General features: G+C 38.4%; 1 protein-coding gene across 2 annotated transcripts in view; it reads left to right on the top strand.

The window, feature by feature from the left end:
- Positions 1-14,674, top strand: part of LOC117880759 (contactin-3-like) — a 226,248-nt gene that overhangs the window by 158,627 nt on the left and 52,947 nt on the right. For both annotated transcript variants that reach the window (XM_034777204.1, XM_034777203.1), the window contains exons 4-8: positions 1,325-1,528; positions 1,869-1,971; positions 2,874-3,058; positions 12,320-12,456; positions 14,137-14,266. In XM_034777204.1, coding sequence (XP_034633095.1) covers positions 1,325-1,528; positions 1,869-1,971; positions 2,874-3,058; positions 12,320-12,456; positions 14,137-14,266 — 759 coding nt within the window. The remainder of the gene's footprint in view (positions 1-1,324; positions 1,529-1,868; positions 1,972-2,873; positions 3,059-12,319; positions 12,457-14,136; positions 14,267-14,674) is intronic.

Genomic DNA, 14,674 nt, shown 5'->3' with positions numbered 1-14,674 from the left:
TTGTCCGAAGATCAGGCCCAGTGTTGTTAAAACTACTGTTCAGTTGGGAACCCCGACATGCACAGTTGCAGCATTCACACTTTAAGAACCCTTCTGCATTTACAGTAGTTTATTAATACATTTAGCAAAGTTACAATCACTCTAACCCAGCAAGCTACTTAGAGATAATACCGCATGTACATCTGAACATCCATCTACAAAGTTCATAGGCCTCAATCCTTATGCTAACTGCTGAAGCCAGTGTCTTACAGGCTAAAGCTCTAAATGCCCCATGGGCTACAGTGTAACTCTTCTGTGTGGGGACACTTACACTGGGATAAATGTCCACATGGGGTTGCGGGGGTATAAATAGTCTGGTTTAAATTCACACCTTAGGTTATACTGAAAAACTTTTCTGTTTAGGCAAGGGATTATCCTCATATAAAGAGACTTATACTAAAAGTTCATTAGGTCTCTTGGGTATATTCTTTCAGTAATGAATGCCTCCTAATATAACAAAACCCCAACACTTGAAAACAACATTCAGGCTCAATAGAAAGCAAAAGGTCTTGCTGTTAACATTGTCTATGACTTTGCTAATGGAGGGAGTTTAAAATTTTAATAAAAGAAAATGAAACATAATTAGGAAATCCATCCCATTTTGATATCTGCTTTGTATTACTCAGTACATAAATATTTTAATAATTTGCTTTAGTCCAACTTCTCCCATACATATCATCTCCAGTGTTGTGACATTGTTCTTCTGATTCCCTGTTCTCTTGGAACTTGTTGGGAATATAGTTCTAAGAATTATGTTAAATTTGCACTCTTTCTTTTGATAGCTGCACTGAAAGGATCACTACATGCACATCTATGGATTTCTAATTAGCTGCGTGCAAAGAGGTATAATGTCCATTTGCAAAGGCAGGGCAAGTGCTATAAGGTATTTTAATACTAGGGCAGGTCAATCAAATTATAATTAACTCTAATTAGCACTCACAGAAGCTCTAACTTTTAAAAAAACTTTCACCCAGGTGGCACTCAGAAAGGTGAAAAATTGTTTGCTGCCTGCAAAACATATTTGAAGCAGTGGATATAAGGTTTCCTGCCTCTGACTGTTTGGGAGCTGTGGGAGGTGACGGGTTAGAGAAATACTGGTGTATTTCTATATAAATGGTCCCAGGTAAAATGGCAAATCCTTCCTAGTTGAGGCATAATTAACTACACTCTGATACCAGTATTTGTGAGAATATCATACCTGCCAGTAAGAAGCCCACTTCTTGTGCTATCAGGCAGACTGTGTGTATTACATTCCTATTTCTTTTTTTTTTAAAACACAAATTAGAACTGTCATTTGCTTGGATCTTCAATAAATATCCATCATTTGTACAAGAGGACAGTCGCCGATTTGTATCTCAAGAGACCGGGCATCTCTACATAGCTAAAGTGGAGCCATCAGATGTAGGAAATTACACCTGTGTTGTGACCAGCACTGTAACAAACACCAGAATTCTTGGTTCACCAACCCCTCTAGTGCTACGCACAGATGGTATGACTTCAATCTGAAACTGTATGTTGATTAAAACTGCTATCTACATACACATAGTATCTGGTGCATGCATTTTTCAGATGTAGAGTAATCTTTCATGCATATCAAGAATAGTAGTTTCTAATCAAAAGATTCATGCTGACTTTGAACTACTTTACTGTACACTTAAATTATTTGTCTCATGGGAAGAAAATCCCGAGGCCCACAAGTTTTTTTTAAAACTGTGTGCATTTGATCAGACGAGATGGATATGTTGAACCTAACTTGCTGTAATGCTAAAGAAAAAGACAGAGCTATACAAATAAAAACTACTGATCTTTGTTCTTCTCATAATTAACAGGTGTTATGGGTGAATATGAACCCAAAATAGAAGTTCAGTTTCCTGAGACACTTCCTGCAGCTAAAGGTTCAACAGTGAAACTGGAATGTTTTGCCCTAGGAAAGTAAGTTCTTATACACTTTATTAAAATTAAAAACATGTATATAGGCAACATAGCAATTTAAATGAGACTTCAAGTTACCTTGAATAAAATCAATATGATGTTATACTGATATTTATTCAAACCATCTGTGGCATGCGAACACGCGCAGAATTCTCATTGTACTGTTAACTGATGCTGTCATAATACTTCTTTTCTTTGACATTGTAAATATCCATAAAAACAGTTTCTTAGCACATCATCATAGTTCTTTCCTCTTATCCAAACTTAGTCCCTTCTGCTCTTCACAAAAGACTTCACACAGTCTTAATTTCTGCAAATGTATTTGCCAGTTATTCTATGGGTTATTTGACGAGAGCTTTGCCAAGTATTCATGATTTAGGGTGTGAGATTGGCAACCTAAATCACATAGTACTGCTTGTACTTATTCAATTATTTTAATTTTTAAAATCAGAGAATTAATGAACAGCAACTGAAGAATGCAAATTTCAAAATTGATTAGCCTCATCCTATCTTTCTTCCCATGGAAGTCAATCATAAAACTGCCTTTGACTTTACTGGGAAACCAACACTAAGATTTTTTGAAAATCCTATCCTAAAGTATTTCTGGAGTGAAACTACTGGGATTTGTAGAAAGTTTTACAAACACGAAACAGTCATCCAAATTGGTGTGAATAATGGACAATCTGCCAACACAAATAATAGTGAAACAAACACAATGCATATATTTGCAAATCAGTTTCTTCAGTGTTCCACCATCTCTAATATATGATAAAATTGACTACAAACTTTTTTTCTTTAGTCAGTTTTGAGGTTATAATTTCATATTATGTATATAATGTTGTCAAATGAGTGTTTTTAAGCAAACTTTTTAAAAGTAACTAATCCCATAACTTTCTTTTTAGCCCGGTGCCTCAGATAAACTGGAGAAGAACTGATGGCCTACCATTTCCAAGTAAAGTAAAGTTGAGGAAATCCAATGGCATGATTGAAATTCCAAATTTCCAGCAGGAGGATGCAGGCCTCTATGAGTGCATTACTGAAAACTCAAGAGGGAAAAACATTGCAAGAGGACGTCTCACCTATTATGGTAGGAACCTTTCATCATTACAAAATAAGAGGCAATTTACGTAGGACAGACTATGGATACATGGTTTAATACAGTATCCTAGAATTCCTGCAGTTGAGAAGAAGAGAAACTCCACATCCAGTTTTGAAGGGTTTTTTTTGCTTAAACAGGCTTTATTCCAAAAGAAACAATCTTTAAAGCTTCAAAAATAGGAAATGAGGGCTTTCTCCTGCTAAGAACAGTCCATGTTCAAGAGCACTCCTGGAAGTGGTATGGGAAGAATTATATTTAATGAATTGGCTGTTGCAACAGAATAGTTAATTACCTAAAGCGCTCTTTTTTTTTTATACCGTCATTGATGAATAAGTCAAAGCTTTCCAATGGCCGTAATTGTTTTGCATACTACATGTGGAAGCCAGACTTCCGTTTAAACAAATAAGCTGATTTTTGAGGATCCTTTTGGGATTATCAAATCAAATTTACAGGAAAATTAAATTCCCTCTTGGTTTAGAAAAAATGATTCCCCAATACTCTCAAATCCTTTGTGTTCGAAAGGACCAATTAGGCTTTAAGATGAATAAATAAATTAGGGAATGTACTCTAACTTAGAAAATGAAGAAACGTGGAATTTAATAGCTGGAGAACAGCTACAGTCTCTTGTGCATTTAAAACTATACAGCCTATTGAATATCAACACTGCATATTGGTGTTTTCTTAATGGTAAAGTGATTTACAGGCAAACTGGCAATTGACAATTTTTGTAAAAGTCAAATCTCAGCCAATGTAATTTTCCTTAGGAGTAGCAATTAAACGAATGTTTCACTGTACGCTATGAAGTGTTTACTTCATGTAAGATTATTTTAACAAAGATGCAAAAGTTGTATATACAAGGTTAGAATGTAGACTCAAAGAAGATCACAGAAATATTCTTTTCAGATGTTTATGCTTTGATACAGCACACAAAGCGCTACAGCATAGACTTCCTGAATTTTGATTCAATTTATATAAAGGTGGTTTCACAAATAAGTGGAAAGGCAAATTTTCCTCCATGTGCAATTAAATGAAAAAGGATAGACTGATTGTCCATGTGCAGGTTGCAGTTATGAATCCTACAATAAACATTATATATATATATATAAGAAAATACAGTACAAAATGGCTAGGATTTATCATCTATGCACTGCTTTTTATAGAGTGGCTTTCATTAGCAACTTGCAAAGTCTTAAGTAAGTGACAGTACATCCATCGAGTTTGTCACTTGGTTTTGTCACAGCAGTTTTACAACAGTGTAATAAACACATTGATTTATGAGCCACACCACCACAAACCTGGTGTAACACACTGGTTCTAGACAACTGATTTATTGGTTACTTGGCATAATTTAACTTATAGAACACTGTTTTCTATGTTGCATTTGGGTTCCTAGAGGACACCGTGCCTAAATCAAAGAGAGTTTCTGCACAAGAGATGGCACAACTGGGTTGGGGCTGCTGAGAACAGAGAGTCCTGACCTGCTTCTGACCTTAGAACCATAAAAGGATGAAAATGCTCACTGCAAACTCTGTATCCACATGGGAATTCGAACTGTCTCAGAGTTAGTATTCAGCTACAGTGTTGGGGATAGGTTCATCCCTATTATTGATGGTTAAGACAAAAACAACAACTATACATATTATAATGGTACAAAAGTTGTACAAGTTGATTCATTTGGTCTGCTTAGTGAAATCCATACCACAGAATCAAATAGTCTTCACCTGGTCTTTCTACTTTGATACTTGCTCTGTTGACATAAGTTGCAAACCAACCAGTCTATATTAAGGAAAGCATATTTGTATAACTTTTTTCTTTTGGCAGCTGGGGGATTGTTTGTAGATTAATACTGTTCTGTAACTGAAGATGCTGTCTTTATGTGACTCAAATATTTAATTGTCACTGACTGTGATATCACAACTCAGAAATCTTTCTGGTAAAGAAATGTAAGCTTAAAGTATATGCAGTTTAATCATCCAGTAAACTCCTGTGTCAATTATTCTGGAGTTCCTGAAGAAGTTATTCTGAGAACCACAGGGTGAGAAATTTAGTTAAAATTAATGCAATATAGTAAGGATTCAGCCATCTGCTAGAAAGCACCAACTCTGGTAAAATACAACTATAAGGCATGGTGGTGATACTAGTGCAGGTTGGCTGAGGTTTAAAGGTTTTGTGAGTCTGAGATGCTTCTGTTATTCATATGTGGTGAAATATGCACATAACTAATGTAGAATCTAATATGATTCACCAGGGCAGGGGAGGGGGAGTATATCTTCCTCTCACACAATCACCACACTATCCTGCCCACTTTCCTCATCAAGAAGTTTGATGTTTTTACTAATTATGGCCCTCATTCAGCAAAGCACTTAGTCTTGTGTTTGACTTTAAGCATGTGCTTAATTCTCATTGACAAATCGGATTTAGAGACATGCTTGAAGTGAATCAGGTGCTTAATAAGGTTGGACTGGGGCTTAAAGTTAAGTATAGTCTAAGTGTTTTTCTGTGTCTGGGCCTATTTTATCTGTAAATACTATATTGGAGGGGTGAGCGTATTTCCTTGTGCTTGTTAAAAATCCCACACACACCAGTGGCACTGTATAAATAACGGAGCAGGTGTTATTCTAATTCAGCACTCATACTTTCGACACTTTTCTGAAGTTGTTAATTAAGATAGATATCTAAAACAAATATTCTTGACTCTTTCATAATGTCACTAAGATCATATTAATCCTCTTAATTATTTCTCTCTTGAAGGAGTTTATTAGGGGATGATCCAACGTCAAGTTAACAACTTATTTTTCTTTCCACGGTTCTAACATGTTTAATACCTGATTTTTCCACGCTACAGTCCTCATCTTTTAAAAATTGAAAATCTGGGTCAGATATTGCTCTAATTTATTATATCATCATGACATAGATAGATTGCGCTCACCTTCAGTATTGTGCTCCATTACGATCACCCCTATCCCATAAAAGATAGAGGAAATTCAGTGAAGATGTTTGGAAACATAGAGATGGTTCCAAATGAGGAGAGGTGAAAAAGATTACCTTTATATAGTTTAGAAATAAATAAGAGGTGACAAGATAAAAGGACCTAAAATAACTCTAGATGTCTGTGAACTCCTATTTACTCCATCTCTTCATGCAAACAAAGTCACAAAATAAAATTAGTAGCCAACACATTTTAAAATGATCAAAGGAAATGCATTTTTAAACACAGAATGACCCTGCAAAACTCAACTGATTCAACTATTATTGAGGCAAAGAGCTTAATGGAGGGGCAGAATGCCTTCCCTTTTCCTTTCTTGCTCCTTAGGTTAGTCATTTTTCTGCTGGTCTATAATAGCAATACATTACTATTGTGCTGGCCAGCATGTTTGCAGCAAAACCAACGCTCTGTCCATTCCCTGATCACCGTCTTTCTGCTCACCTAGACCCAAGGTCTGGCGAGTGTAAGGTGAAAGGAGGACTTACACCCTTATGCAGGTGTATAGCCCAAGAGACAGTTAACCCCTTTGGTGAATAAGCTGCTGGTGCTCTGGGTCTGCAGTAATGTAATAGTAAAGTTACATTGAGATTGCAGTATCTTTGATAATAGATCATTGCTAGAGCAATCAAATTATATACACTCTAAAATATTAGTGCTTTTGTCAGATAACCTCAATCTGTCTTGTTCATAGAGATTTCTTCACAACATTAATTACAAAAATATAAATAAACAAATTAACATTGACGAATTGCTGAGCTTGATCAACTTGAAACTTAATCATCAACGTTATCTAATGATTTAATTGCTTTGCTACCGAGACAGATTGTTAATCTTTGTATGTACTAACAATTTTCCCAGTTATTAAAAATTACAAAAAATAAGTCTGATTGGTGGAGGTATTGAAGGCAGTTTGTGGTTTTGGGGTGTGCTTTTGGTTACAGAGGATGGGGCACCTCAAAACTCCAAAACTCACTTATTTTGCCCACCAAAAAAGGCAAATTAATGCTTAGTCATTTCGTTTTGTATATACAAATAAGCTCATCACTTCCATGGTGGTAAAGTAGCTTGAGTCATAGCCTGAGATTGGAATCTATTCTTCTAGAGAGTTCTTCCTTGAGGGCTCAGAGTAAAGGTCTGGTTTGCTCCCAATAGCTGTGAAGACAGACAACAAGCCACTGTGAAAAATGATATGGAGTGTCCCAGAATGAAAATTTACAGATAAGACAGAACTTTCCCTTTCTCGGGAATACAGAAAATGATGAATTTTATAGCTATGAGCATCAAAGAACTGGGCTACTTTAAACCTACTTTATAGGAATGCTTTCAAATGAGGGTATGTAGCAGATGTGAAATATTGCACATCTATGGATCCATCAATAATGCAAGTACTGTTGCCTGTTTTACATAAATATTTAGGTATGCAAAGTGCAAGAACCATGCAGACATCTATGCTCAGTCTTTCATCCCCCTTGACACACATGGGACAAACATTCCAAAATGATAGTGCAAGAAGTTTTAGCATAAATGGTGGCTCTTTTGGTAACTTCAGTTTAATAATTTAGCTTTTGTGATGTAAATAAATTTGATGATAGTAAGATAATAAGTTTGTGTGACGCAGAGATGAACCTGTGTTATAATTGAGGGATACCTCGATAAAGAGGACAGTTGAAAGTGCATTTCTTAGGGTACAAGAGGTTTGTTAATAGAACGGTATTTGCTGAGATAGGGCAGAAACAAGATCTGCAGTTTCTCTGTTCCCAGTAGCAGTTCTCCCTTGGACTCCCCTGGAATCTCATCTCTTAAAAGGCCCATTCACTGTTCCTGTCTCAGCCCTTGGGCTTTTCATCTGGGAAACCCCTTACTTCAAGGTTGCTCACCTAGCATTGGTCTGGTCATTAACTCTTGTTTGCACAGCTAGTCTGCAAAACAAAGGAACCTCAGAAAGATTTCACAGAGGATGGGACAGAAGAGAGTGGTTTAAACTACATAATCCCCTTAATGACTGCCAGATGTGTACTGCATATTTAATTTTAACTCTTTACATGAGCGTTTCATCCCATGTGCTTATACATCAGTGACCTATACCCGGTATGATATTAGTACCTATTAGTATAACATTATACTGTATTATTTTAATTATTGTAATGAGTCCAATGTAATACACTGTGACAACATCATCTTTTGAGGAATATAGACCTGGAGGTATATTACAGTACAGAAATGGGTAAATTGGTTTGTATAAAAAGATAACCAACCCAAATCTTCATCCAAATGGTAGACTAATGGTCCTGTGGCTAAGGCACTGGCCTGAGAATCAGGAGATCTGGTTTCAGTTCTCAGCTGCCCTGTAGACTACCCATGTGACCAAAGGCAAGTCATTAATTTCTCAGAGCTGAATTCATCCCTGGTGTAATTTCACTGTAGTCACCATCTCAACAGGAATTCATTACGCCCTTTCTGCCTCAGTACTAGAGCGAGTTGAAATTTTTTATTAGAATGATTTTTCCAACCCAACGTGCCCTTTTTGAAAAACTGAAATTTTTTTGTGAGAACATTTCAGTTTTGACTTAACATTTTGATGTTTCTATTGGGAAAATCTAAGTGATGGCTTCCCACCTGGGAGGCTTCTGTCACTTTTATTTTTCTACAAATGAAACTGCCAAAATCTTTCCCAGAAGGCTGAGCATCTAACTTTCTGACCTCTCGGCCTTCCCCCAGCAATGGGGACAGAGAGGCAAAAGGCAGCCAGGAGACCAAAGCATCCCGTTTTGTTTCTCCCAAAAGGGAATTATTTTAGAACCCTTCCTGTGAAAAGTTTTGCAATTGTTGATGTTTCAGATCAGTTTAAGATGATTTTTTTCAAAAGCTTGAAATATTTTATAGGAATGGATTTCCGTTTTCCAGCCAGGTGTACTCAGAACCCCATCTATAAAATGTGGATATTTCCCTACCTTGCCAAGTCGTTGTGAGGATAAACGTTTAATGTTTGTGAGGTGCTCAGTTGGGCTCCTAAATCATTTTTGAAAACGGGCCTTAGCCTTCTAGGTCATTCAGCATTTTCAAAAACTTTACCCCAAAGCTTTTTTCAACATTCAAAACATTTTCAGTAACTTTTATTCTTCGTTTCCCCACAACCTGGTATTGTCTGAATGTGGAAAGATGTGTCTGTCTTGAGCTATGTTCTTTTCATAGCATTTCTGGTGTGGATGTTTATCTGAACCTTTTCATATTCACCCATCATTATTTTATACTGCGGAATGCAGTAATGCTGGGTTCTCTAGGGGTCTGGGTCAACAAGTAAATAGTGCCTCTGTTTATATGTTCTATGTAAAATGCTCAGAAAAAGGTGTGAGGTACTTTACTTTTTGAAATGCAGCTTTCACCCAATAAAAGGGAGTACATTAAGAAATTAAAAATGAAAGTAGTTTTGATTTATCACTGATACCCATCTTCCAATGGTAAATTACTTATCCCTTTCCTGTTAGCAGTCAATCAAAGCTAGACTCGACAAGTACATAAGGTATCAATTTTGTAAACTCAGTTCTGGCAGAATGTTATAAGAAGGAGAACCAAATTCCAAACAGCCTTCTTTTTTCACAAAAAAATAGCAATTACAGAAAATCCATAAAATCAAGGAAGTTATGGTTTTGAGCCCTGACAGTCTTATTTTAGCAAAGTGTTACACTACCTTGCATCTGGTTTCTGCAAATGCAAAGGTCAGGGTTTGTCTGTTGTGAGAGAAATAGCATATATGAGAATACAGACTTAGTACAAACTTTACTTATTTCTGTTTCAAATGGAATTCATATTAATAACCTGTCAAGTAACTTTCTGCTTTTCAGTGGAGAGCTACTAAAGGGCCAGGTTATTATTACCTTTTACCCAGTTAGCTTGTAACTGCCAATTCCCCATTTCCCTTGTTTGCAAAGGAAAGGGGAAACAGCTGTCATATGATATCTACATTTATTTCAAGAAATGCTGAAAAGGACACAGTATGAATGGTTCCTTTCTTTTGTTAGATAATTGGTTATTTTTATGGTCCTTCTTAAGGCACCTGCTGGGTGATGTGCCACATGTCACCCACGGCCATTTACCCCAGAGGGTTAGGGTAGGGTAATTTCCTCACAACTTCCCTTTAATAGGCAGCAGATTTAAAACAAACAGAAGGAAGTACTATTTCACACGACGCACAGTCAACCTGTGGAACTCCTTGCCAGATGATGTGAAGGCAAAGACTATAACAGGGTTCAAAAAAGAACTAGATAAGTTCATGGAGGATGAGTCCATCAATGGCTATTAGCCAGGATGGACAGGGATGGTGTCCCTAGCCTCTGATTGCCAGAAACTGGAAATGGGCAAGAGGGAATGAATCACTTAATGATTACCTGTTCTATTCCTTCGCTCTGGGGCACCTGGCACTGCCCACTGTCGGAAGACAGGATACTGGGCTAGATGGACCTCTACTCTGACCCAGTATGGCCATTCTTATGCCTTGTGTTTTTCCAGTTCTTGATATTTTTGAGGTTCGCATTGCATACCGTTGTAAAATGGATTTTAAGAAGACTACTTGGTCTAAGCAAGATTTTCCAAACTGATATTCAGTCCAAAGCTTGTTCACGGCAGTATAGTTGGACCAGGCTGTCTGTATCCAGGTCACAATGCCTTCCTAAGAGCCCCAAATGAGGTGCTGTAAGGTGAAGCAAGCTAGAATTATCAACCATAAAGATGAAGGTAGAAGTGGAAGACCTTGCATTTTGGGTCAGCAAGCCAGCTCAAGAAGCTAAACATTTCCTTACTCTGAGACTGATCAACTCTGAGGAAGAAAGTCATGATGCCAACAGGCTACGTACCCATGACTTGTCTCCCTGTATCTAAAGAAGCTTACAAGCATATAGCATTGTGACAGCAATGTCATCATCTGGTGCTTGACTGCAGTTACAGCTTCCACTCCACGCGAGTGGAACAACTATGAGAACTAGAGAGTTCAGAGCCCTTTGTATCTTATGTATATTGTTTATCCATTTTCTGTTTTTGTCTTTTGTTTTCATTAATTGAGGGACCTCACAGATTTTTATTATTTTAGGGTGTGAATGTGTGGTTATGTGCATGAATGTGTGTGTAACCACCCATAAAGACCACATGGGGAGGTGTGAAAGAATAATCTTCTACGTTTAAGTAGCCCTTAAATTTTGCCTGAAAATCATTGCATATATGTGTTCCTAGTTCTGTAAAAGCATCCAGAGAAATTAAATTTTCAGTAATATAATGTTAAGTGAGAGCTGTGAAACTTTTGCTTAGTAGAAAGTTTGATTAAAGTCTGCATTTGTGTTAATGAGGAGTAAATGGATTGTTCGTCATACATAATAGCGGTGTTTCCCAAACTTGGGACACCACTTGTTCAGGGAAAGCCCCTGGCGGTCCGGGCCGGTTTGTTTACCTGTCGCGTCTGCAGGTCCGGCCGATTGCGGCTCCCACTGGCCGCAGTTCGCTGCTCCAGGCCAATGGGGGCTGCTGGAAGCGGCGCGGGCCGAGGGACGTACTGGCCGCAGCTTCCCGCAGCTCCCATTGGCGTGGAGCAGCGAACTGTAGCCAGTGGGAGCCACGAGCGGCCAGACCTGTGGACGCGGCAGGTAAACAAACCGGCCCGGACCGCCAGGGGCTTTCCCTGCACAAGCGGCGGCCCCAGTTTGGGAAACACTGATAATAGAGATATCTGAGAAGAAAGTTTCAATTGGCTTTTTATGTTATTTACATGTAAACAATAATTTGGTTTCTGTATTAAAATATTCACCCAGCTATGTTTTGATTACACTGCCATAGGAAAAATCCTTCACTTGGAGTTTAGAAATAAACGGACAGCCCCGTCTTTAGATGTTCTGGTTTAAGTATGGATTAATTTCATGATTTAACTAAACTGATTATTGAATTCCAATATTGGTGCTGATTTGTCTATTTACACTTATTTTGACCTCAATTTCTTACTGTATTGTTTAACACTTAATTAGTGTAGTAATATTTTAGTACTTGGTGATATATTTAGCCTTAGTGATGTATTTCTCAGCTTTAATCAAATTTATTTTACAAGGACATCGAGTCATATTTCTTTCAGTAAGCAGCCCAGGTCAGAACCGTGGAGAATCTTTGGGCACCAGCTGATCCACCTAGCAGCCTAATATCCTCTTTCTAAATTAACCCTTTTGTTCTCACACTGAACAGTAATTTGCAATTTGTTTGGGCTTTCTTGTTTTGTATTTCTTATGTAGCAAAACCTCACTGGGTCCAGATTATAAAAGATATTGAAGCTGCAGTGGAGGATAGTTTATACTGGGAATGTAGGGCAAGTGGGAAGCCCAAACCATCCTACAGATGGACAAAGAATGGAAACACTCTAGCATTAGAGGTAAAGTGGGTTTTTTTTTCCTTTGTTTGACTTTTTTTAAGTAAAGTCATATGAAATTAAGATCCCTACATATTAACTGCTAAGAGTTCATTGAGGTCCGTGGAACTAACCAGTCCAATAGGGTGCCCAACTTTCTAATTTATGAAAACTGGACACTAAGCGCTGGAACCTCCCCCACGCCCTGCTCCGCCTTTCCCAAAGGCCCCACCCCTTGTTCCACCTCTCTCCACCACCCTCCCCCTCCAGCTGAGCAGGGCTCTAGGGGTGCAGGGGTGACTGGGGCAGGACATTGAAGAGAGAGCTAAGCTCCAGGGGTGAGTAACTGGGGCAAGACGGAGAGGGAGAGCCGCACTCTGGGGGCGGGGAAGGTGACTGGAGCCGGGCGCGAGAGGGAGAGGCGCGCTCCCTGGGTGCGGGAAGAGACTGGGGCAGGGTGGAGGAGTCATGCTCCGCGAACAGAGGGGTGAGTGTTACAGGGTGGGGGAGGGGCAGCCATGCTCTGGAGGTGGAGGGGTACTTCATGGACTCCAAATTATTGTAAATTGATGAAGTTAGAGCAAGTGATTACAGACTTTCAGTGATGCCAACTCACACGATTTTATCATAAGTCCCATGATATTTGGTCCGTTTCTTAAAGCGCAGCTCTTGGAGGCAAGTGATTGGGTGAGAATCTCAGCTTTTTAGTAAGTTTCTAATCCTAATGATTTTAGAGAAAAATCTCAGGCCTTTAGGACTCAGACTAATAAAAAAGAGCCTAAAATTATTTATTTTTGTAAAAAACAAAAAACAAAAAGTCATGATTTGGGGGGGGCCTAACTCATAATTTCTGAGTACTTGCCATTGGCAGTAGGGCACTTTGCTAGTCAGAATCACAAGTGACAAAGTTAAGATCCATACCTGGATTTCCTTAGTGTGGGGAGGATTTGGTGTCTGATTCAGGCCTTTTTCTCCTTAGATGGCACCATAAAGCTCTATTTGTCTCACTCAAGCCATCATTGCATCATTCTCAAAGTATGGAGTTCACCCCTGTGCAGAGAGCATATCCCCTACATAAATCCCGCTTAGGGCCTCGTAATGGGACTTACGCAAACTCTCTGCACATTGATGAATTCCACCCTTTTTATTTATTTCCTGTAAAACTTAGTAAAAAGAACAGGAGTACTTGTGGCACCTTAGAGACTAACAAATTTATTAGAGCATAAGCTTTCGTGGACTACAGCCCACTTCTTCTGCATACAGAGTGGAATAAATATTGAGGAGATATATATACACACATACAGAGAGCATAAACAGGTGGGAGTTGTCTTACCAACTCTGAGAGGCCAATTAAGTAAGAGAAAAAAAAAACTTTTGAAGTGATAATCAAGATAGCCCAGTACTTTATCACTTCAAAAGTTTTTTTTTTCTCTTACTTAATTGGCCTCTCAGAGTTGGTAAGAGAACTCCCACCTGTTTATGCTCTCTGTATGTGTGTATATATATCTCCTCAATATTTATTCCACTCTGTATGCATCCGAAGAAGTGGGCTGTAGTCCACGAAAGCTTATGCTCTAATAAATTTGTTAGTCTCTAAGGTGCCACAAGTACGCCTGTTCTTTTTGCGGATACAGACTAACACGGCTGCTGCTCTGAAACCTGTAAAACTTAGTGTACATTAAAGGTGTTTTTCTTAATATCCAGGGAAGGATCCAAACTGAAGGTGGGACACTTATCATAACAAATCTAAATCTGACAGATTCTGGCATATACCAGTGCATAGCTGAAAACAAACATGGAATGATATATTCCAGTGCAGAGCTCAGGGTTGTAGGTAAGATTAATTTTCCTTTTTACTTGGGGGCGGGGGAGATAACTTTTTGCCATTACTGCTGCAGCTAGTAACTTGCACATGATCTCCAAGTTTTAACCCACATAGATGCTTTCAACAAAATAAACATTTGTATTACAGCAGATAACTTCTTATCCACAGTTCTGAGGAGTTTACCCACCTGGTTCTAAAGGATTTGCTGGAAATAGCCACCATATTTACAGCCCAATCATTCACTGCTTTAACCCGAGGACACAGAGATAAATTATTAATTAGGGGGAGAGCAGAGACAAAGGCTTGGATGCAAACCCAAAGATTAAAACTAATCACACAATCTGGAAGCCGCATTGGCTCAGCACATTAGTCAGTAGCACTGACCTTCTGCATCCTGACTCCACTATTCCCAAGAGA

This window comes from Trachemys scripta, chromosome 7 (assembly GCF_013100865.1).
Source record: "Trachemys scripta elegans isolate TJP31775 chromosome 7, CAS_Tse_1.0, whole genome shotgun sequence".
In the NCBI taxonomy this organism is placed as follows: Eukaryota; Metazoa; Chordata; order Testudines; family Emydidae; genus Trachemys; species Trachemys scripta.
Note: the sequence above shows the minus strand (reverse complement) of the source record. Positions and strands in the feature narration are given on the sequence as shown.